A 22,558-nucleotide genomic window follows, 5' to 3' on the forward strand; every position below is an offset into this window, starting at 1 on the left:
GCAGGGAGTGGTGCACATTTTTATCGCTCTCTGGTCACGGTCCCTCAATGAGAGACATGGGCCTCGGGAGCAGATGTAACAGACTGATAGTGGGGTGGGGAGGATTTTGTGAGCAGTGAATGTATCGACTGTATTAACTCTGTGTTGGAATGAAGACGAAACTAATGAATGTGGGCATTACATTTCTGCAACGTTGTTCAGACCGTCACAAACATCCTGTAATCAGTCAATAATTGTGCATAATTTAAAGTAAAAGGAGAAAAAGCTGGAAACGTTCAGCAGATCGGGCAGCAACTTGGACAGTCTCAGTTCAGATACTGGGTCTTCCACAGTTTCTCTTTCCACAAATCTAATCTGATGAAACGAGTTTCCAGCACTATTATTTCAATTTTATATTTAAAACATTTTATTCCTGTTAGCCTACAGGAAATGTGATGACCGGCTGTGCTGGGCAAGACATGATTTAACAAAAAGATCGTGATAAATTGAATCCGGATTAGTTGCAGGGGACAATGTGAAACGTATCCCCGGTATCTGGTGACTCACGCCCAGGTTTTCCAGCCTGATCATTGGTCCAGTCAGATGACCATCAGGTTCCCATTCTGCCATAAGTTGACGCAGTGTTAGTTTTTGAAATCTGATTGGCCGAAACACTGCATCATATTACCGGTAGCAAGGAGTCCTTGGAGAGTTGCTGTTTGGACTGTAATCATTGAAACTACTACTGTCTCCTCATTGTGAATTATTTTGCCTCACTATCGGTGTTTATTAACTAGAAATAGCAGAGGATTTATTAAATGCAGCCTGAGGTAAGGTAAAGGCAAACATTACAATTTTAGTTTCAACGTTATAAAATAGCTGTGTGTTAATTTTATATCAAGTCATTTTACGGGAGAATGTCAGGGTAACACTCTGTCAACTGAAGTTTAATTGAAGTTGGATAACGCAACAAGACAATAATCCAGAAGACAAGAGTAAATACTAGAATAATTACAAAAGAAAATTAGAATGGCCGAGTCAAAGTCCTAACGTTAATCCCATAGGAAAGTTGCGGAATGGGCTGAAGCAGCAGTTCCGTCGAGGAATCCTACCTCGAAGCAGCAGTTCGTCGAAGCAGTTTTGTAAGGCGGAATGACATAAAATTCTTCCAGGCCGATGTGCAGGAAGATCAGCAGTTAACGGAAGCATTTGGTTGACGTTACTGCTGTACGGGGGATTGGGGGCGCGGCGGGGGGGGGGGGGGGGTGGGGCTTCACACCAATTAATGAAAGCCAAGGTTCACAGACTTATTTTGAACAAGTACATGCAATATTGAATGATGTTAATATTGTCATAACGAGACTCACAGCGTTTTAAATTGACTCTGTTGTTTACATTTTCGGTGACTTTTGGAGAGCCGCTGTCTGCATTGCCAGGATAACAGCCCATGTGACCGGTACGGAGTGGTAAACATTTTTATCGCGCTCTCGTCACCGTTGCTCAGTGAGAGTTAGTAGCGTCAGGAGCAGATGTAACAGACTGATAAAGGGGTGGGGATGATGCTGTGAGCATTGACTGTGTGTACTGAATAATTCCTGTGTTGGAATGAAGAGAAAACTAATGATGATCCCTTTTCCCATCTGGTTCCATCTGCTCATTCCCCGCGCATCTTGTTTAACCTCTCTCAGCCCTGTAACCCATCACCTCAATAATATATATCAACCATCTTGTTCAACCTCTGTCCAGTCTGTATCCCACCACCTCAATGATATATATAAACCATCTTGTTCAACCTCTGTCCATTCTGTATCCCACCACCTCAGTGATATATATCAACCATCTTGTTCAACCTCTGTCCATTCTGTATCCCACCACCTCAGTGATATATATCAACCATCTTGTTCAGCCCCTGTCCATTCTGTAACCCACCACCTCAATGACAGTCTGTATCGCATCAATAATTACAATTTTATTTTCAACATTACAAAATGGCGAAGTGTTAATCTTGACAACATTTAAAGTGAGTCTGTTATTTCATTTAATTTTTGTCATTTTTGGAGAACCACTTTCTCTGTTGCCACAGTAACAGCCCATGTGACTTGCAGGGTGTGGTGCTCATTTTTATCGCCCTCTGGTCACGGTCCCTCAATGAGAGACATGGGCCTCGGGAGCAGATGTAACAGACTGATAGTGGGGTGGGGAGGATGTTATGAGCATTGACTTTATCGACGGATTTATCCCTGTGTTGGAATGAAGACAAAACTAATGAATGTGGGTATTACAATTGTGCAACTTTGTTCAGGCCGTCGCAAAGATCTTGTAATCAGTCAATATTTGTGCATCATTTAAAGTAAAAAGAGAAAATGCTGAGACCGTTCAGCAGATCGGGAAGTAACTTGGACAATCCCAATTCAGATTCTGGCTCTTCCACAGTTTCTCTTTCCACACGTCCTATCTGATGAAACAAGTTTCCAGCAATACTATTTCAATTTTGTATCACAAGCATTTTATTCCTGTTAGCCTACACAATTGTGCTGGACAAGACCTCACTTAACAATAAGATAACGATAAATTGTGTTCAGTTTAGCTGCAGGAGACAATGTGAAACGTATCGCTTGTATCTGGTGACTCACGCCCAGGTTTTCCAGCCCGATCATTGGTCCAGTCAGATGATCATCAGCTTCCCGTTCTGCCATAGGTTGATTGAGTGTTAGTTTCTGAACTCTGATTGGCCGAAACACTGCATCATTTTATCGGTAGCAAGGAGTCCTAGAGTTGCGGTTTTGGCTGTAATCCTTAGTACTTATACAGAGAGGACACGATGTTCCTCCTTCCAAATGAATCAGAAGTCTCGGGCATCTGGACATTGGTTGTGGGTATATCCCTGAATACACCACTTGCTGTGAGATGTGTGGACGATGTGCGAGGCTTCTGGCGTCGGTAAGGGACAGGTTCAGCTGTGTGACCCTGTGAGGCTGGGTCATGGGATATCATAGTTTTAGATCAAGTAAAATGGACCGGGGGGTCAACTTGCCCAGGTTTATGATGTGTTGAGCGAGTATTTCTGGTCTGTGGGATCATTGTTCAAACCGTTTAAACAAACCACAACTTTTCACACTAAATTGTTCTGGTATCAATTTGCCTGTTGTTCCCGGGAATCTGTTCAGTGCAGTTGTTGCTAACAAGGTCCACATGAATAATCTCAAGAATGATGGGCTTTATGTATGAGGAGCATTTGATGGTTCTGGACCTGTGCTCAATGGAGTTCAGAGGGGCAGTGGGGGTGGTGGGGGGATGTATGTTTAAGTAAACCTACCGAATGCTGAAAAGCCTGGATACAGTGGACATGGAGAGGATGTTTCCATTAGACAGGGAGTCTGTGATCTGAGAGCACCGTCTTAGAATAAAGACGCCTGCTTTTAAAATTATGATGACAGACAGGCAGACAGACATACTTTATTGATCCAGAGGGAAACTGGATTTCGTTACAGCCGCACTAACCAAGAATAGAGTAGAAATACAGCAAAATAAAACTAGAAATAATTAATTAATAATAAGTAACTTATGCCAGGGGAAATAAGTCCAGGACCAGCCTATTGGCTCAGAGTGTCTAACTCTCCGAGGGAGGAGTTGCAAAGTTTGATAGCCACAGGCAGGAATGACTTCCTATGACGCTCAGTGTTACATCTCGGTGGAACGAGTCTCTGGCGGAATGTACTCCTGTACCTAACCAGTACATTATGGAGTGGATAGGAGACATTGCCCAAGATGGCATGCAACTTGGACAGCATTCTCTTTTGAGACACCACCATCAGAAAGCCCCACAACATCACTGGCCTTACGAATGAGTTTGTTAATTCCGTTGGTGTCTGCTACCCTCAGCCTGCTGTCCCAGCACACAACAGCAAACATGATAGCACTGGTAACCACAGCCTCGGAGAACATCCCCAGCATCGTCCGGCAGATGTTAAAGGACCTCAGTATCCTCAGGAAATAGAGACGGCTCTGACCCTTCTTCTAGACAGCCTCAGTGTTCTTTGACCAGTCCAGTTATTGTCAATTCGTATCCCCAGGTACTTGTAATCCTCCACCATGTCCACACTGACCCTTTGGATGGAAACAGGGGTCACCGCTGCCTTAGCCCTCCTCAGGTCCACCACCAGCTCCTTAGTCTTTTTCAGATTAAGCTACAGATGATTCTGTTCGCACCATGTGACAAAGTTTCCCACCGTAGCTGTGTACTCAGCCTCACCTCCCTTGCTGATGCATCCAACTATGGCAGAGTCATCAGAAAACTTCTGAAGATGGCAAGACTCTGTGTTGTAGTTGAAGTCCGAGGTGTAGATGGTGAAGAGAAAGGGAGACAGGACAGTTCCCTGTGGAGCCTCAGTGCTGCTGACCACTCTGTCTGACACACAGTGTTGCAAGCGCACATACTGTGGTCTGCGAGTCAGGTAATCAATAATCCATGACACCAGGGAAGCATCCACCTGCATCACTGTCAGCTTCTTACCCAGCAGAGCAGGGCAGATGGTGTTGAACGCACTGGAGAAGTAAAAAAAAAATGACCCTCACAGTGCTCTCCGGCTTGTCCAGGTGGGCGTAGACACGGTTCAGCAGGTAGACAATGGCATGCTCAACTCCTAGTCGGGGCTGGTAGGCGAACTGGAGGGGTGTCTAAGTGTGGCCTAACTACAGGCTGGAGCTGCTCTAGGACAAGTCTGTCCAGCGTCTTCATGATGTGGAAGTTCACTGCCACCGGTCTGTAGTCATTGGAGCCACTGGGGCGCGGCGTCCTCGGTACAGGGACGAGGCAGGACGTCTTCCACAGCACAGGAACCCTCTGGAGAGTCAGGCTCAGGTTGAAGACATGGTGAAGTACTCCACATAGCTGGGGGGGGGGGTGGGACAGGCTTTGAGCACCCTGGGGCTGACACCATCCGGGCCTACAGCCTTGCTTGAGAAAAATCTCTTCAGTTAAAGGACAGCTGCTGTGTGGAATCTGTTGCCGCAGAGGGGGGTGGAGGCTGCCCTTTGCGTATATTTATGGCAGATTTTAATATGTTCGTGATTGCTCAGTAGCTTCAGGGTTGCAGAATGAAGGCAGGAATATGGTGTTGGAATAAAAAACATGTTTGAATGGTGGAACAGATTCGATGGACTGAATCATCTAATTCTCCTCCTACATCTTGTGTCTGACCATAACTGAACGATGACTCCATCGTATCCCATATCAGGCATTGGGAAGTACGAGGGGAAATTTCAGATTTGTTCTTTGAAATCGTTGTATTTGTCTTCAACATTTAAACTTCGATGAACAGAAATATTTTTTTTATCATTTGTATTGTTAATGTGCTTTATTATCTGTCTAGTTGAATTTGGAGCTTCGGTGAGAGATTTATTGGAAGAAACACCCCAAATGGAAGCAAACCACGACTGAAGACGAGGGAACATCAACAAGTGAACCAGCCCGAAGACTGAGAGCACCAACTGGAGATAACCTTTCTGACTCAGGGTTTCCATTGATTCAGTCAGGAGAAAGTCTGGTGAGTCTCATTTACTCAAACACTGGTCCTTTAGACATTACATATCTATACAAAGGAAGGTAGGAAACAGTTGGAATGAGACTGAATGTGCCAGGTATGCCTCTGTCATACCCAGCTGCAATCACTTCAAGTCTGGTAATGTGTTGTCAGCAGCCCAGCTCTTTAAAGCCACTCACATTCCCTCAGTGTTTGCTCATTTCAAGCTTTTGCGTGTTTTGAAATAGCTTTTGGTCAGTTCTGAGTGGGGAGCGGGAATGAGAGGGGTTTGTTTATACTTACTGTCTTTCAGAAATGTAATTGCTTGAACTTAATTTGTGCCGACTGACTAACCATATCCTGTACCTTATGAACCAAATTATCGATATACACGACAAGTAGGAATGGGTGTAACCCCGGGAAGCACGGAACCCAAGTCCAAGAAACAGCTTCTCACCATCAGCTTCTGCTTCCTAACAATCATCTGTTTGCAGACTCTGGGGCCCTGTAACAAACTCAATGTTAACAGCAAGATTAGACCCTATCTATAATAAAGAGGAACTTGTGCTTCCTGGGGGCAGGTCTGGCACATGTGACGCTCGCAAGGAAAACCTCAAGGAGGGCGATCAGCGGGAAAGGAAGAATGGAAGAGGGAGTCGCGAAAGGAGCGGAAGTGTGGGGGAGAGGGGTGAGGGAAAGCTATGTTTGTTACTAGTATCCCGTTCGAGATGGCGAATGTTACGGAGAATTGTGTGCTGGCCGCAGAACCTGGTGGTGTGGTAGATGAGGATCAGAGGAAACCTCTCCATTGTGGGGCCGCGGGTGGATGGGCTGAGGGCAGACGGAAGATGGGCGTAAGAAATGCGGATTAGGGCAGCATTGCTGGGGAAGAAAGGAAGCAGAAGGACATATCATTAGTTCTGGAATGAAAAGCCTCATCCTGAGAGCAGATGTGGCGGAGACAGCGGAACTGAGAGAAGGGATGGAATGGGTATAGTGCAGGTAGCTGTAAGAATCAATGGGTTTATTCAAGATGTCAGTGGATATACGGCCTCCTGAGATGAAGAAAGATAGTTCGAGAAAAGGGTTCGACGAGTCAGTAAATGGACTAAGTAAACTTGACAGCAGGTGCAGGAAGAAACACCAATGCATTCGGCAGTGTTGTGTCAGAGGAGTTGGGAAGCGATACCGGTGCAGGCTTGGAACAAGGATTGTTCCACATTCCCGGCAGTAGGTAGGGGGTTAGGTCGAAGGTACATTGTGCTTATTGTAAATGTTATTGTGTAAAGGAGTGACATGGTTTCACTTCTTTGGGCTTCGTTGAGATTGTACCTGTAATATGGTGTAAAATCCCGCTCCCCATACTAACACTGGTTACACAGACCAAAGAACAAACTGCCGGAGGAACTCAGTGGGTCGGGCAGCATCTGTGGAGGGAAATGGACCGTCAACATTTCGGGCCGAGACCCTCCCTCTGGACTGAGAGTGGACGGGAAATAGTCAGAGAAAAGAGGTGAGGGCTGGGGATGGGGCAAGAGCTGGGGAGAGAGAGGCGGATCCAGGTGGGGAGGTGGGACGATGGAAATAGTGACAGGGGTGGGAGGTGAGTGGTTGGGGCAACACGGGGCTGCAGAAGATATTTAATTCCACGGAGGATTACAAGAAGTCAGAGAGTGTTTCTTTTAGAGATTCACCAGACTGATTCCTGGAGGACGATGAAGATCAGTGATCGTCCTCACATAAAACAGATGCCGGCAGTTAGTGGAGACCGAAGGGATCGAGGAAATGGGGATAATGCAGAAACATGTGGCTGAGATGGGAGAGCAGCCGTCATCTTGTTGATAGTTTGAGGGGCTGAATGGCCACCTCCTCCTGTTTCTCACTTGATGTTTCAGTGTTCATGTCCAGTGAGGCTCCGGAGGAATGTGAATAGAAATTAGTGTTTATAAACGTAGAAGTGATTTCAATGAAACCTGCACAATTCTTCTTCGGGTGGGAATTCAGTGTCGGAACGGGATGAGAATTGATCCAGTAACTCTGAGAACCGGGTGGTGGAGCGATGGGGACGGGGAAGACGCAGAGGGAGAGATTAAAAGTGTAGCTGGGCTAAATATGAAATAATATGTAAAATGCGGCTTGCAGGTCGGGCAGCGTGTGAGGGGCAAGGAGCAGAGTCACCGGTTCAGGTGGGAAACCCTCCAGCCGTCACGTGATCCAGGTTCTCACTCCCATTTCAAACGCAGATCTGCAGCATCTCAGGTTCTCGCTTCCGAGGCCCCGCCCCCGCTCTCACAGAGTCCGGATGGTCGGGGTTTTCTTTCCGTTCTCTGTTGAAGCGGATCGTCTGCTGGGAGCGGATAGTCCGATCGCTGTCTCCTGGAACAATTAATCAAGTTCTCATCGGTGAGTATTGATAACCGGTTACTAGGGGTGAACGCGACCGACATTTTCACATCTGTGAGTACTGAAGCCGATCCCGGGGGAAGTTGGGCACCTGATGATGGGCAGGGAGTCCCGTTAACGTCCTCGAACCGGTGGTCTCGTTCCGCTTCCAGGATACAACCTGTTGTGGTCGGTCCGAGTTATGGGACCTTCACACCAAACCGACTGAGATGAGCCAGCCGCTCAGCCCCTGGTGTTATGGTCCCAGGAGCGGGATGAGGTGGTGATGCCGAGACTGAACCCATCCATTAAGATGTACCTGGGGAACTTTACCTCCATCACCCGGCCCGGTATCGGATCCAAACTTCACCTGGATCGATGCCTGGGGTCGGTAATTGTTTTACATATTTCCAGCACACTGGAAACGGCCCTATTAATGCGAGAAATAAGTCTTGTTCATTTATCTGTGTTTCTCGGAAATGTGTACACTCCTTCCGGAATTTCCAAAGGAGCAGCCCACGCTGTCTAATATTTCCACACAATTGAAATGGGGAATGTTTTCCATGTACAGAGTTAGAGTGAAAATCGTGTCTTTGGTATTCTCCACACAGATCAATACATTGCAGCAGTACATTGAGGTAAAACAAATCATTCTGGTTACAGAGAAAGTGCAGTGCAGGTAGATATGTGGTGCAAGGTCACATCGATTTAGACTGTGAGGTCAGAAGTCCACTCATCACGCTGTTCGCTTCTAACAGCAGAATGGACACCGTCCTTGAGCGCGGTGGCGTGTTTCTGTTTTATTTTATCTTCACCCCTATGGGAGGGTGAGAAGTGAGAATGTTCAGGATTGTGGGGAGTTTTCATTATGTTGGCTGTTTTACTGAGGCAGTGGGAAGAATAGACAGAGTCCATGGAGGGGAGGTTGGTTTCTATTACGTACTCAGCTCTATCACAGTTCTCCACTATTTCATTCAATTAAAGGAAGAGCAGTAGCTATATGAAGATGTGAAGTATCGGTATGGGATACTTTCTGCGGTGAATTGATAAAGTGTGTCGAGTAGAAAATGACATATGCCAAAATTCTTATTGTTTGTTCTGGTTTTGTTATATTGGAATCTGTTATCTACTCGTGCGTACTATTATTTCAGGATCTGTGTATTGCGGGAGGAACATCAGAGATCGCCCTTGATCCCATTCTCCCATATGGCTCCATATGCTCATCCCCTGCCGATCTGGTTCAAAATCTGTCCAGCCTCTGTCCCACCAACTCAGTGATAGATATCAACCATCTTATCCAATCTCTGTCCAGTCTGTATCCCACCACCTCAGTGATATATATCAACCAACTTGTTCAACCTCTGTCCAGCCTGTATCCCACCACCTCAATGATATATATCAACCATCTTTTTAAATCTCTGTCCAGTCTGTATCCCACCAACTCAATGATATATATCAACCATCTTGTTCAATCTCTGTCCAGCCTGTATCCCACCACCGCAGTGATATATATCAACCATCTTGTTCAATCTCTGACCAGTCTGTATCCCACCACCTCAGTGATATATATCAACCATCTTGTTCAACCTCTGTCCTGTCTGTATCCCACCACCTCAAAGAAATATATCAACCATCTTGTTCAATCTCTGTTCAGCCTGTATCCCACCACCTCAATGATATATATCAACCATCTTGTTCAACCTCTGTCCTGTCTGTATCCCGCCAACTCAATTATATATATCAACCATCTTGTTCAAACTCTGTCCAGTCTGTATCCCACCACCTCAATGATATATATCAACCATCTTGTTCAACCTCTGTTCAGCCTGTATCCCACCACCTCAATGATATATATCAACCATCTTGTTCAACCTCTGTCCTGTCTGTATCCCGCCACCTCAATTATATATATCAACCATCTTTTTCAACCTCTGTCCAGGCTGTATCCCGCCACCTCAATTATATATATCAACCATCTTGTTCTATCTCTGTCCAGTCTGTATCCCACCACCTCAATGATATAAATCAACCATCTTGTTCAACCTCTGGCCAGTCTGTATCCCACGACCTCAATGATATTTATCAACCATCTTGTTCAATCTCTGTCCAGCCTGTATCCCACCACCTCAGTGATATATATCAACCATCTGGTTCAACCTCTGTCCAGTCTGTAACCCAGCACCTCAATGATATATATCAACCATCTTGTTCAACGTCTGTCCAGCCTGTATCCCACCACCTCAATGATATATATCAACCATCTTGTTCAACCTCTGTCCAGCCTGTATCCCACCACCTCAGTGATATATATCAACCATCTTGTTCAACCTCTGTCCAGGCTGTATCCCAGCACCTCAATGATATATATCAACCATCTTGTTCAACCTCTGTCCAGCCTGTATCCCACCACCTCAATGATATATATTAACCATCTTGTTCAAACTTTGTCCAGCCTGTATCCCGCCACCTCTGTGATATATATCAACCATCTGGTTCAATCTCTGTCCAGTCTGTATCCCACCACCTCAGTGATATATATCAACCATCTTGTTCAACCTCTGTCCTGTCTGTATCCCGCCACCTCAATTATATATATCAACCATCTTGTTCTATCTCTGTCCAGTCTGTATCCCACCATCTCAATGATATATATCAACCATCTTGTTCAACCTCTGGCCAGTCTGTATCCCACGACCTCAATGATATTTATCAACCATCTTGTTCAATCTCTGTCCAGCCTGTATCCCACCACCTCAGTGATATATATCAACCATCTTGTTCAACCTCTGTCCAGTCTGTATCCCAGAACCTCAATGATATATATCAACCATCTTGTTCAACCTCTGTCCAGCCTATATCCCACCACCTCAGTGATATATATCAACCATCTTGTTCAACCTCTGTCCAGCCTGTATCCCACCACCTCAATGATATATATCAACCATCTTGTTCAACCTCTGTCCAGCCTGTATCCCACCACCACAATGATATATATCAACCATCTTGTTCAACCTCTGTCCAGTGTGTATCCCACCACCTCAATGATATATATCAACCATCTTGTTCAATCTCTGTCCAGCTTGTATCCCACCACCTCAGTGATATATATTAACCATCCTGTTCAACATCTGTACAGTCTGTATCCCACCACCTCAATGATATATATCAACCATCTTGTTCAATCTCTGTCCAGCCTATATTCCACCACCTCAGTGATATATATCAACCAGCTTGTTCAACCTCTCTCCAGCTTGTATCCCACCACCTCAGTGATATACATTAACCATCTTGTTCAACCTCTGTCCAGTCTGTATCCCAGCACCTCAATGATATGTATCAACCATCTTGTTCAACCTCTGTCCAGCCTGTATCCCACCAACTCAATGATATATATCAAATGTCTTGATCAATATCTGTCCAGCCTGTATCACAACAATGATTATACCAACAATCGCTCTTCTGTCGCTGTCTTCATTGTGAAGTATTTTGCCTTACTGAGTCATTTCTGAAATCGATGTTTGTTACCTGGATTTCGAGAGGATTTAGTCAATACAGTATGTGGTAGGTTAATGACAACCATTCTGATTTTAGTTTCAATGTTACCAAATGTCCACTGTGTTAATCGTTTTTAGGAAATAAATTGATAGTGAGATGCGGAGGATGTTGTGAGCACTGAATGCATCGACTGTATTACCCCTGTGTTGAAATGAAGGCAAAACTAATGAATGTGGGCATTAAAGTTTTGCAGCTTCGTTCAGGCCATCACAAACATCTTGTAATCAGTCAATAGTTGCGCAACATTTCAAGTAAAAAGAGAAAACGCTGAGAGCATTCAGCAGATCGGGCAGCAACTTGGTCAGTCCAGTTCTGACACCGGGTCTTTCCTCAGATCCAATCTGATGTACCGTTTCCAGCACTTTACTTTCAATTTTATATTAAAAGCATTTTATTCCTGTTAGCCGGTAGGACATGTGATGATTGTGTTGTGCAATATCCCATTTTCTTAACTCCAGATATGCCACCAGTTCTGATCCCACTGTGAGAACATTTATATCTCACAGGAGGCTGTACGAACCCATGTCCTTCTCTTATGCAGAGGTCACTGACACCCTCTCTCCATTCCCAATCTGTACTCGCAGCCCATGACGGTGATGGCTGTCTAGGGTAGAACCATAGAACAGTACGGCACAGTACAGGCACTTCAGCCCTCTATGTTGTGCCGACCCATATAATCATTAAAAAAAGTACTAAACCCACACTACCCCATAACTCTCCATTTTTCTTTCATCCATGTGCCTGTCCAAGAGGTTCTTAATTACCCCGAATGTTTTAGCCTCCACCACCATCCCTGGCAAGTCATTCCAGGCACTCACAACCCTCTGTGTAAAAAACTTACCCCTGATGTCCCCCCTAAACTTCCCTCCCTTAATTTTGTACCTATGCCCTCTGGTATTTTCTATTGGTGCCCTGGGAAACAGGTACTGACTATCCACTCTATTTATGCCTCTCATAATCTTGTAGACCTCTATCAAGTCCCCTCTCATTCTTCTACGCTCCAAAGAGAAAAGTCCCAGCTCTGCTAACGTTGCTTCATATGACATGTTCTCCAATCCAGGCAACATCCTGGTAAATCTCCTCTGCACCCTCTTCAGAGATTCCACATCCTTCCTATAATGAGGTGACCAGAACTGAACACAATACTCTAATTGCGGCCTCACCAGAGATTTGTAGACTGAGACTTTGTAGGTTCTGGGACTCTGTAACAAACACAATGTTAACAGCTAGATTAGACAGTAATTAATTAATATGAAGAGAAAATTGTTGCTTCCTGACATATCCTGTCAGATCCAATGAACCAGATCCTCCCTAGTTTACCACTTAATTTGCCCCATGTCCGTCCTCCACGTCCAATAACTGCGTCTGATAACGCTCAATATCCCTCCCTCCCACTACTGTGCCAATCGCTCCAAATCCTTCCCAGCATTCAGCCCACACCGACACACATATAGACAGCACCTCTTCACGCAGGTCCACCCTTCCAGCAAGGGGACCCGCATCTAACTGATCCCACAATCCCGGCTCAGGCGCAAAACCGGGACTGAAAGACTGGAGAGCCCGGAGTCTCTGGCTGTCCGGCAGAGCTCGAAACCGGACATTTCCCACTGCAACTCACCCTCTATTTACTCAAAGCCGAGATCAGCCCCTTCCTCACCGCCGCTCGTACAGGAGTCCCGCCGGCGTCAGCTGGAGTCGGCACTGCGCCTGCGCTTTGCAGGAGGTTCACCGCGGCACCATCCGTGGCTGGAGGTCACAAGGTCAGAGCGTTTGGCTGTCCGGTTCTTTCACTGTGACACCCCAAACTCCACATCAACTCCATCCAAACCACCCAGGGCGAACTTTAATGACCAACAAACCATAATTGCTCTCAGTGATCAGCGATCTGAATGATTCAGTCGCTTTTAGAGGAAGGGATACCTAAGGTCGACATTGTGAAAGTGTTTAGTTTTCCAGGAGACAAGACTGTGTACGGGAGGTGTTCTGTTACGTGATGCAATATGTGTTTTCCCTGCTGGCAATTCCAGCTAACATCAATAAAACTATTGTTTATGAAAATCCTAAGCAACACGACTCTGCACTGGATGCAGCCACTCCATCCCAAAGCAGATCACCCTGGACAGTCCTCCCCTCTGATGACGCATTGATCATAATGCGCATGCTCGCATTCCCGGATGGGCGGTGTTTTCCTTTCCATTCTTTGTTGAATAGGTTTCGGGTTTGGGAAAAGTCCGCCGGGCGGGGAGCAGGGGTATGGATCACTGACTGCGGGGTGAAGACATAACTTTCCCATCGGTGAGTATTGAGACCAGTCCCGAGTGAGGAGGTCTGATGCTGGGCAGTGAGACCCGTTATCTCAATCGAACTGGCGGCCTTCGCCCCGCTTCCTGGACGGAAACTGCCGGGGTCAGTCCGGGTTGTGGGACCTTTATACCAAACCGCATGGGATCAGCTAACGCTCAGCCCCTGTTATTCTGCTCCTCGGGAGGGGTGGGGATGAGACGGTGGTGCTGGGACCACACCCATCTTTCGGCCGTTTGGACAAGGCAGTGAGATCTACATCTGTCACGACCTTCCGCTGCAGGTGGGGAATATGTTTCTCCTGACTCCATTCCACTCTTCCAACCGGCCGAAATGCAGCCAGTGTTTCCGGGTATATTACCCATTTGTGTGAGAATTTAGTCTTTTCTATTTTCTGAGCTACTCAAAAATGTGTGCACTTCAATTAAACCTCCCTCCCGAATTTCCAGTCTATCTGATATTTCCACATAATTAAAATAAGGATCCGGTTTATTGTCACGGGAGACACTCCACCAGTCACAGGACCCTGTGTCCCCCTCTCATTTTACCGCAGATCTGCAGCATCTGTAGGTTTTATTTCAGCCCCGCACTGATGGTGCAACAGTCATTGCGCATGCTCACTGTTCCTGGATGGGCGGCAGTTTCCTTTCCATTCTGTGTTGGGTTTGTCTGCGGGGTCGGGATTGGGAGAGGACCCTCGCCTCTGGGGCTGTGAACTGGGGTAACATCACCTGCACAGGCTGAATTAAATGTAGCATGACGCAGGGTAACAGGAGCCAATACAGCTTCAATTTCACTATTATGGAATGTTGCCGCATTACTCTTGCTCATAATTAAACTCACAGTACATGATGTAAAGCTTTGTTATTTGCTTTTTCGGTTATCTTTGGTGAGCCACTGTTCAGTAACAGCCCAAGAAGGAGAGCTGCCTGTTTTTTTCTTTAAGTCTCTGATCACTGCCCCTCAGTGAAGAGACAAGTGACCTCAGCAGGAGATGTATCAGATTGACAGTGAGGTGCGGAGGTATTGGGGATGGATGTTGTGAACATTGATGTATCGGAATGAAGAGAAAACTAGTGAATATGGGCATTGCATTTCAGCAAAATCTGTTCAGGACATCACAAGCATTGTGAAATCAGTTGATGTTTGTGAATTGTTTAAAATAAAAAAAGAGAAATTACTGAAATTCTGGGAGATCTCCAGCCTCCCAGATAACCACATCTGCACCAGGTGCACCAAGCAGCAACTCCGCAGAGAATGAGTTAAGGAACTGGAGCTGCAGCTCGATGTCATTTGCCTCATTAGGGAAGTTGAGTAAGTTCAAAGTAAAAATTATCAGAGTACCTTTAAAAACACCATCCCCGCAAAACTATTCAGCAAACTCCAAGACCTGACCTCAATACATCCTTGTGCAATTGGATCCTGGATTTCCTCACTTGTAGACCTCACTCAGTTCAGATTGGCAAAAACATCTCCTCCACAATCTCCATCAGCACAGGAGCACCACAGGGAAGTGTACTTAGCCCCCTGCTCTCCTCGCTTTACACCTGTGTCTGTGCGGCTAAGTACAGCTCCACCACCATATATAAGTTTGCTGATGATACCTCTGTTGTGGACTCTATCAAAAGGGGTGTTGAATCAGAATACAGGAGGGAGACTGAAAACTTGGCTGAGTGGTGTAATAGCAACAACCTCTCACTCAATATCAATACGACCAAAAAACTGATTGTAGAATTCAGGAGAGGGAAGCCCGCGGTCCTTGAGCCAGTACTCATTGGAGAATCAGAGTTGGAGGGGGTCAGTAACGTTAAATTCTTGGGTCTCACTCTCAGAGGTCCTGTCCTGGACCTTTCATATAAATATAATTGCGAAGACAGTACGACAGTGCCTCTCCTTCCTCAGGAGTATGTGGAGATTCGGTATGTCATCAAAAACGTTGGCAAACCGCTGTAGATGTGTGGTGTAAAGTCTGCTGATTGGCTGCATTACGGACTGGTCGGGGAACACCAATGCTTTTGAGAAGAAAATCCTTCAAAATGTACTGGATATGGTCCAGTATGTCACGGGTAAAGGTCTCCCAAATATTGAGTTTATCTACATGAAATGTTGCCGTAGAAAAGCAGCATCCATCATGAAAGATCCTCACCGCCCATGCAATGCACTTTTCTCGCTGCTGCCATCAGGTAGAAATTACAGGTGCCTGAGGACACGCAACGCCAGGTTCCAGAACAGTTACTATCCTACAAACATTTGGATGTGAATGTACAAGGCTTGACCAGTAAGTTCGCTGATGGCACAAAATTAGTGGATGGTGTTCACGGTGAAGATTATCGTAGCTTATAGGGGATCTAAATGGGCAGAGGAGTGGTAAATAGATTGAAAAACCAACGCGAGCAACAACGGTTTCATGTAGAGGTGGTGATTATGTGGAGGGAATTGCCAGAGGAAGTGGATGAGGCAGACCCAATTGTATAATTCCAGAAGCAGTTGGGATGTGTAGATGGAGTGAAGAGGCCAGTAGGGAAATGGGCCCATCACTGGAAATTGGGACCATCTCGGTGAGCACTGTGGTCAGCATTGTCTCGTTGGGCTGAAAGGTCTCTATCTGTGCTCTGTTACTCTGTAACTCTATCAGTAGATGCACTGGACAGACACAGACATGGTGTGGGAGTTCATGTTAACAGGAAATGTTTTGTCCCTAAGCCAACGGATGCTCTGATACAGGGGATGGCGATACTGTTATTTGCAAATACTGTAATCGTATTCTCTCTGACTCACTGTCTGCTTGTTTGTAATTCAGGGTATCACCAGTAGGTGGAACTTACCTGCTCCGGGACCAAAGTATAAACAAGACGACGGCAATCAACCATCGTCAGTCAGATACAGAATGGACAAAGGTATGATCACTGGGATCATTCTAACTGAACTTCTGTCCTGTTGGCACACACAAGTACAGATGAACAAACTTACACAGATGCTAACTGGGCACAGAAAACTTTCATCAAGCAGTATCATTGATCCCACTGGTAAAGCGGCCTTGATGTAATTGATCAATCTAACAGTTCCAGCTCAGGGACCTGACACCGGTAATGGTCGAATCACTCCACTCACCTGAGTGAGCTTCAAAGCTTCACCTGAGTGAAAGGAGCAGGTACTCCTTGATCAGATGGCTGTGAGTGAAACACAGGAATGCAATAGCGGGCTTGTGGGCTATGTAAAAGTCCTGGGTCAGCTTCTGTTTCACCTCGACACAGGCCCTGATGTGTAAGATATCTCCAACTTTCATTTATAAAATTCAGAACCAGATGGTAGGAGCATTTCCAGGAATTCAGAGATGTGTGATAAACGAGCATTTCAGGATTTGGAACGGCAGCTATCAACTCCCTCCTGGTTTTCTTGTCTGCTGTGGAAAGGACATGAGGGGAGTTTCCGAAATCTGTTCTCTGTAGCCAAGCCGAGAACATTGGCAGCATTGGGAATGGTTGAAGATCAGATGACATTTCATTCTGGATTAATATGTGGTTTGCTTCAGTATTTTAATACCCGAATCCATGTCTGCGCTGTGTACAAATGGTGAATGTGAGTTCTCAATATTTCCCTATTAAGTTGGCCTGCTACCTGGATTTAAAATTCCCAGGATCTCTGATGGAAAACCAGGTATAGCCAATGACCAAATGTCTCAGTCCCCAGTAGGCACTGTGATTGTGCTCAACTCTGATTCCGGGGAAAATAAAACAGACATAACAGCCTGGACACAGGTCCTTCGGCCTAGCTAGTTCATGCTGATCCAAATGTCTTTTGTGCTTGCTCCATTTTCCCACAGCTTTTCCCAAATTTCCCTTATAGACTTCTATCCTTTTCCCTGCCCACATCCTCTGAACTTTGTAAATTTATTTCTGTTTATTGCCTCTTCTGGCTGCATGTAATTTATACCCATCACCCGCCACATAAACGAATGCCCCTTCGGTCCATTTTAAATTTCTGTCCTCGAGTCTTAGACTCCTCTACCCCGGGAAAAAGACTATGACCATCTACCCTATCTAGGCCCCTGATTATGTTTAAGTATATGTGTAAGGTCACCCTTCAAGATCCAATTATCCAGGGCAAATGGTCCCAGACGAACCATATAATAGAAAACCCAACATCCTAGTCCAGTGACGTACTGGTCATTCTCCACTAAACTCTTTCCAGCTTAATCTAGTCCATTCTATAGAACCAGAGCTCCAGAGCAGACAGTGGAGCGGGGGTGAAAATAAATAATGTTAAAAGTTCATGCAAAATCAGAAAGGCTCTTTGATGGTGGTAATAATCTTCTGAGGTGTGTCTATTTCAATGCAAGGAGTATTGTGGCGAACGCTGACGAGCTGAGGGCCTGGATTGACACGTGGAATTACGACATTATAGCCATTAGTGAAACTTGGCTACAGAAGGGGCAGGGCCGGCAGCTTAATGTTCCAGAGTTCCAATATTTCAAACGTGGTAGGGGCACAGGAATGAAGGGTGGGGAAGTAGGATTGCTAGTCAGGGAAAATGTTACAGCAGTGCTCAGGCAGGACAGATTCGAGGGCTTGTCTACCGAGGCCATATGGTTGCAGCTGAGAAACAGGAAAGGTATGACCACATTAATGGGGTTGTATTATAGACCACCCAATATTCAGCGAGAATTGGAGGAGTAAATCTGCGGAGAGATAAAAGACAACTGCAGGAGACAGAAAGTTGTCATTGTAGGGGATTTTAATTTTCCACACTTTGATTGGGACTCCCATGCTGTTAAAGGTCTAGATGGGTTAGAGTTTGTAAAATGTGTTCAGGAAAGTTTTCTAAATCAATATATAGAAGTACCAACTAGGGAGGGTGCAATATTAGATCTCCTAATAGGAAATGAGTTAGGACAGGTGTCGGAAATGTGTGTAGGGGAACACTTTGGTTCCAGTGATCATAACACCATTAGTTTCAACTTGATTGTGGATAAAGTTAGATCTGGTCATCGGGTTGAGGTTCTCAACTGGGAAAAGGCCAAATTTGAAGAAATGAGAAAGGGTCTAAAAACCTTGGATTGGGACAGGTTGTTCTCTGGCAAGGGTGTGACCTTGGTTCTCAAGGGATATTGGAACTATGATAAAGAAGAAGAGAGAGATGTATGACATGTATGACAACATGGAGGAAATAAGATGCTTGAGGAGTATAAAAACTGCACAAAAATACTTAAAGAAATCAGGAGGGCTAAAAGAAGACAAGAGGTTGCTTTGGCAGTCAAGGTGAAGGTTAATCCAAAGAGTTTCTACGGGTATGTTAAGAGCAAAAGGATAGTAAGGGATAAAATTGGTCCTCTTGAAGTTCAGAGTGGTCGGCTATGTATGGAACCAAAAGAAATGGGGGAGATCTTAAACATGTTTTTTGCATCTCTATTTACAAAGGAAACTGGCATGGAGTGAACGGGAATAAGGCAAACAAGTAGTAAGGTCATGGAACCTATACAGATTGAAGAGGAGGAGGTGCTTTCTATCTTGAGGAAAATCAGAGTAGATAAGTCCCCAGGACCTGACAGGGTGTTCCCTCGGAGCTTGAACGAGACTAGTGCTGAAATTGCAGGGGCCCTGGCAGATAAATTTAAAATGTCGGTATCTACGGGTGTGGATTGAAGGATAGCTCATGTTGTTCCATTGTTTAAAAAAGTATCTAAAAGTAATCCGAGAAATTACAGGCCGGTAAGTTTGACGTCATATCTTTATTTCATTTCCCAGTATCACCGGACACCGTTGCATTAAGATCCCATGGTCATCATTCAACTGCTGTAAATTAAGTGATTAGCATTACTGTGTCTATCAAGTTATTTTAATGGGAGTGAATATGTCCAGTCACCGTCTTATCAGGATGGTCACCAAACAGGATGTACGGTTCACATTACCCAGCACAGTCCCACTCCAAATCTGGTCAGCCAGAGTCACAGCTAAATTGCAGTCTGAATCAGTTTTGCTCAGATCTAAATCATAATCGTTTAACCTGCAATTCATCATTTATTTCAGGTAGGAAATTGAAACGAGTAGGAAAAGTACTGAAGAGGATTTTACCAGGCGGATCATCGAGGGAAGATGATCGGGCCAAGGGAAGCAATGTACCAAAACAGGGTCAGATTGAGAGCAATATCCCAGAATGCAGTACGGCCGCAGAGGAAGTGGAGAAAATTCAGCCCAGAGACTCCGATCAGGACCCTGGAACCGGCACAAGTGAGGCGACTGCCTGTCAGCCCAGAGTCAGTGACGTCAGAGACACCGATCAGGGCCCTGGAACCAGCACAAGTGAGGCGACTGCCTGTCAGCTCGGAAGCTCATCAAACACGGAATTGTCAAGTCCCCAACAAGGAGCAGGTGAGTGAAATATGAGAGTGATGTGTTTGCAGAATGTGGCAGGGAGGAGGGTAAATGCGATTCCTTGTTGGAGGGTTGGTCAGAGAGAGGGGGAATGTGTGGATGTGGTACATGTGGTGTAGTGGGGCAGCCGTTATCCCACTACAGGAAATGTACTACCTGCTCTGAGGATTTCCACGATGTGCACTAAGGGAAATGTGTTCGCCAGGATGGAGAGAGTATCTCTGGGAAGGGAATATTACCGACAGTCCCAGCATTTATTGCCAACCCAAAATTGAAATAGGTGAGTGGGCCGCATGGGGGATGGACTGGTTTGCATTAAATATGGTCCTTTATTAAAGTCATGGCTAGAACATCGTTGCTTCGATTTTAAGGTCAGTGTTGGAGATGGGGAATTAATCCATTTTTGTGTCTGTGAGCAGGTTCAAGTCATGTTTTTTTGTTCAGTTGGGTGAGATCAATGGAGACGAGCGATATCTGAGTTCAATCCTGTATTTTCCTTTTTATATTCCCAGATACAGAGTTCACAATCTCTGACCTCCTGGCAGAGGGGGAGGAGTATCGACTGTACCAACTGACAAAGTTCTACAGGGACAGACTCCAACAAGCAATTGAAGAAAAGGTTGAAAGACTCGGTTGGATGTTGACAAAGGAGGGACATTTCAGTAGAGAAGAGAATGAGGTGAGTGTAGTGTGTGTATTGTCACTGAACTGTATCGTGTATGGTGACCAAAATTAATCTTTACGTTCTTGGCGTTCTACATGGCAATGGAGACTTTGATCTCTGACTTCTCTCCAGCAGATCTGGTTTCAGCTGTTAAGGTGGGGAGCACTGGGAACTGCAGGGTCAGCCTCAGCTTTTTTTCTCTCACACCTGCTGCATTTATCAGTGTGATATCAGAGCAGTGGCTGCGTATCTGGACCTTGAACAGGCATTGAGTCTGAAACCAATTTCAAATCTTGTCTGAACCGTCGGGCAGATTCATCTCATCTCATTAATCCAGGATGAATATTGAACTGTCAGATTGTAAACTGAGACAACCGGCTTCACTGCCGTACATGACAGAGGGAAACCTGCTAACCGCATCTGGTCTTGGCTCCATGAGTTCCCAAACAATGTGTGGCTGATCTGTCATAGTCCTAAAAAAGTACATCACAGAATCAGGCCTGTTGGACAATCTATTTCCATGCTGGAATACTTAACTACATATTCCCATCAACCTTCACCGGGCCCTGGTGCTCTATACCCTTATCATTCATGGATCTATCCAGACTTCTCTTAACCGCTTGTACTGCCTGCGCTGCTAGCTAGTTTCACACTCTTAGCACCCTCTGAGTCAACAAGTTTCACCTTTGTACCCCCTGAACTTTTCACCTTTCACCCTTTACTGATAACCTCTTGTTGTAGTACCTCTTTACTTCAGTAGAAAATGTTGCTGCATTTATCCTGCCTGTACCTCATGTATCGACAATAGCCAATACGTGCAGGAGTAGGCTATTCGGCCATTCTAGCCAGCCCCGCCATTCACTGTGATCATGGCTGAGTATACACAATCAGAACCCCGTTCCTGCCCTCTGCCCATATCCCTTGAGCCCGCTATCTATAAGAGCTCTATCTAACTCTCTCTTGAATGCATCCAGAGACTTGGCCTCCACTGCCTTCTGGTACAGAGCATTCCACATATCCACCACTCTCTGGGTGAAAAAGGTTTTCCGCATCTCAGTTCTAAATGACCTACCCCTTATTCTTAAACTGTGGCCTCTAGTTCTGGACTCACCCATAAGCGGGAACATGCTTCCTGCCTCCAGCGTGTCCAATCCCTTCATAATCTTATATGTTTCAATCAGATCCCTTCTCATCCTTCTAAATTCCAGTGTATACAAGCTCAGTCGCTCCAATCTTTCAACATATGACAGTCCCGCCATTCCGGGAATTAACCTTGTGAACCTACGCTGCACTCCCTCAATAGCAAGAATGTCCTTCCTCAAATTTGGAGACCAAAACTGCACTCAATACTCCAGGTGTGGTCTCACCAGGACCCTGTACAGCTGCAGAAGGACCACTTTACTCCTATACTCAATTCCACCTGTTATAAAGGCCAGGGTGCCATTAGCTTTCTTCACTGCCTGTTGTACCTGCATGCTTGCTTTCGTTGACTGATGTACAAGAGCACCTAGATCTAGATCTCGTTGTCCTTCTCGTTGTAATTGTGTAAACTTCTCTGAAATCACCCCTCAATCTCCCACGTTCCAATGAATAAAGTCCTATCCCGGTCACTCTTTTCTTCTAATCCCGACAACATCCTTGTTTTTTTTTTTGTGTACTCTTTCAAACTTATTTCGATCTGCCCTGTAGGTAGGTGAGCAGAACTGCACATAATATCCAAATTAGGCCTCAGCAACCTCTTATTCAACATCATATCCCATCTACTGTACACAATATTTTCATTT

The 22,558-nt window shown here is 45.4% G+C and overlaps 1 protein-coding gene across 3 annotated transcripts in view; it reads left to right on the forward strand.

The window, feature by feature from the left end:
• Positions 1–677: 677 nt before the first annotated feature.
• LOC140722977 (NACHT, LRR and PYD domains-containing protein 3-like) overlaps positions 678–22,558 on the forward strand; it is a 52,075-nt gene continuing 30,194 nt past the window's right edge. The window contains exons 1-6 of one of the 3 annotated variants that reach the window (XM_073037600.1): positions 678–809; positions 5,352–5,525; positions 7,644–7,904; positions 16,540–16,636; positions 19,766–20,107; positions 20,623–20,789. In XM_073037600.1, coding sequence (XP_072893701.1) covers positions 16,627–16,636; positions 19,766–20,107; positions 20,623–20,789 — 519 coding nt within the window. In that variant the 5' untranslated portion in view covers positions 678–809; positions 5,352–5,525; positions 7,644–7,904; positions 16,540–16,626. Of the gene's footprint in view, positions 815–5,351; positions 5,526–7,643; positions 7,905–16,539; positions 16,637–19,765; positions 20,108–20,622; positions 20,790–22,558 lie in introns of all 3 variants that reach the window. The other 2 variants (XM_073037602.1, XM_073037601.1) reach the window with 2 other exon arrangements.

The sequence above is a fragment of the Hemitrygon akajei genome, unplaced genomic scaffold (assembly GCF_048418815.1).
Source record: "Hemitrygon akajei unplaced genomic scaffold, sHemAka1.3 Scf000096, whole genome shotgun sequence".
NCBI lineage: Eukaryota > Metazoa > Chordata > Chondrichthyes > Myliobatiformes > Dasyatidae > Hemitrygon > Hemitrygon akajei.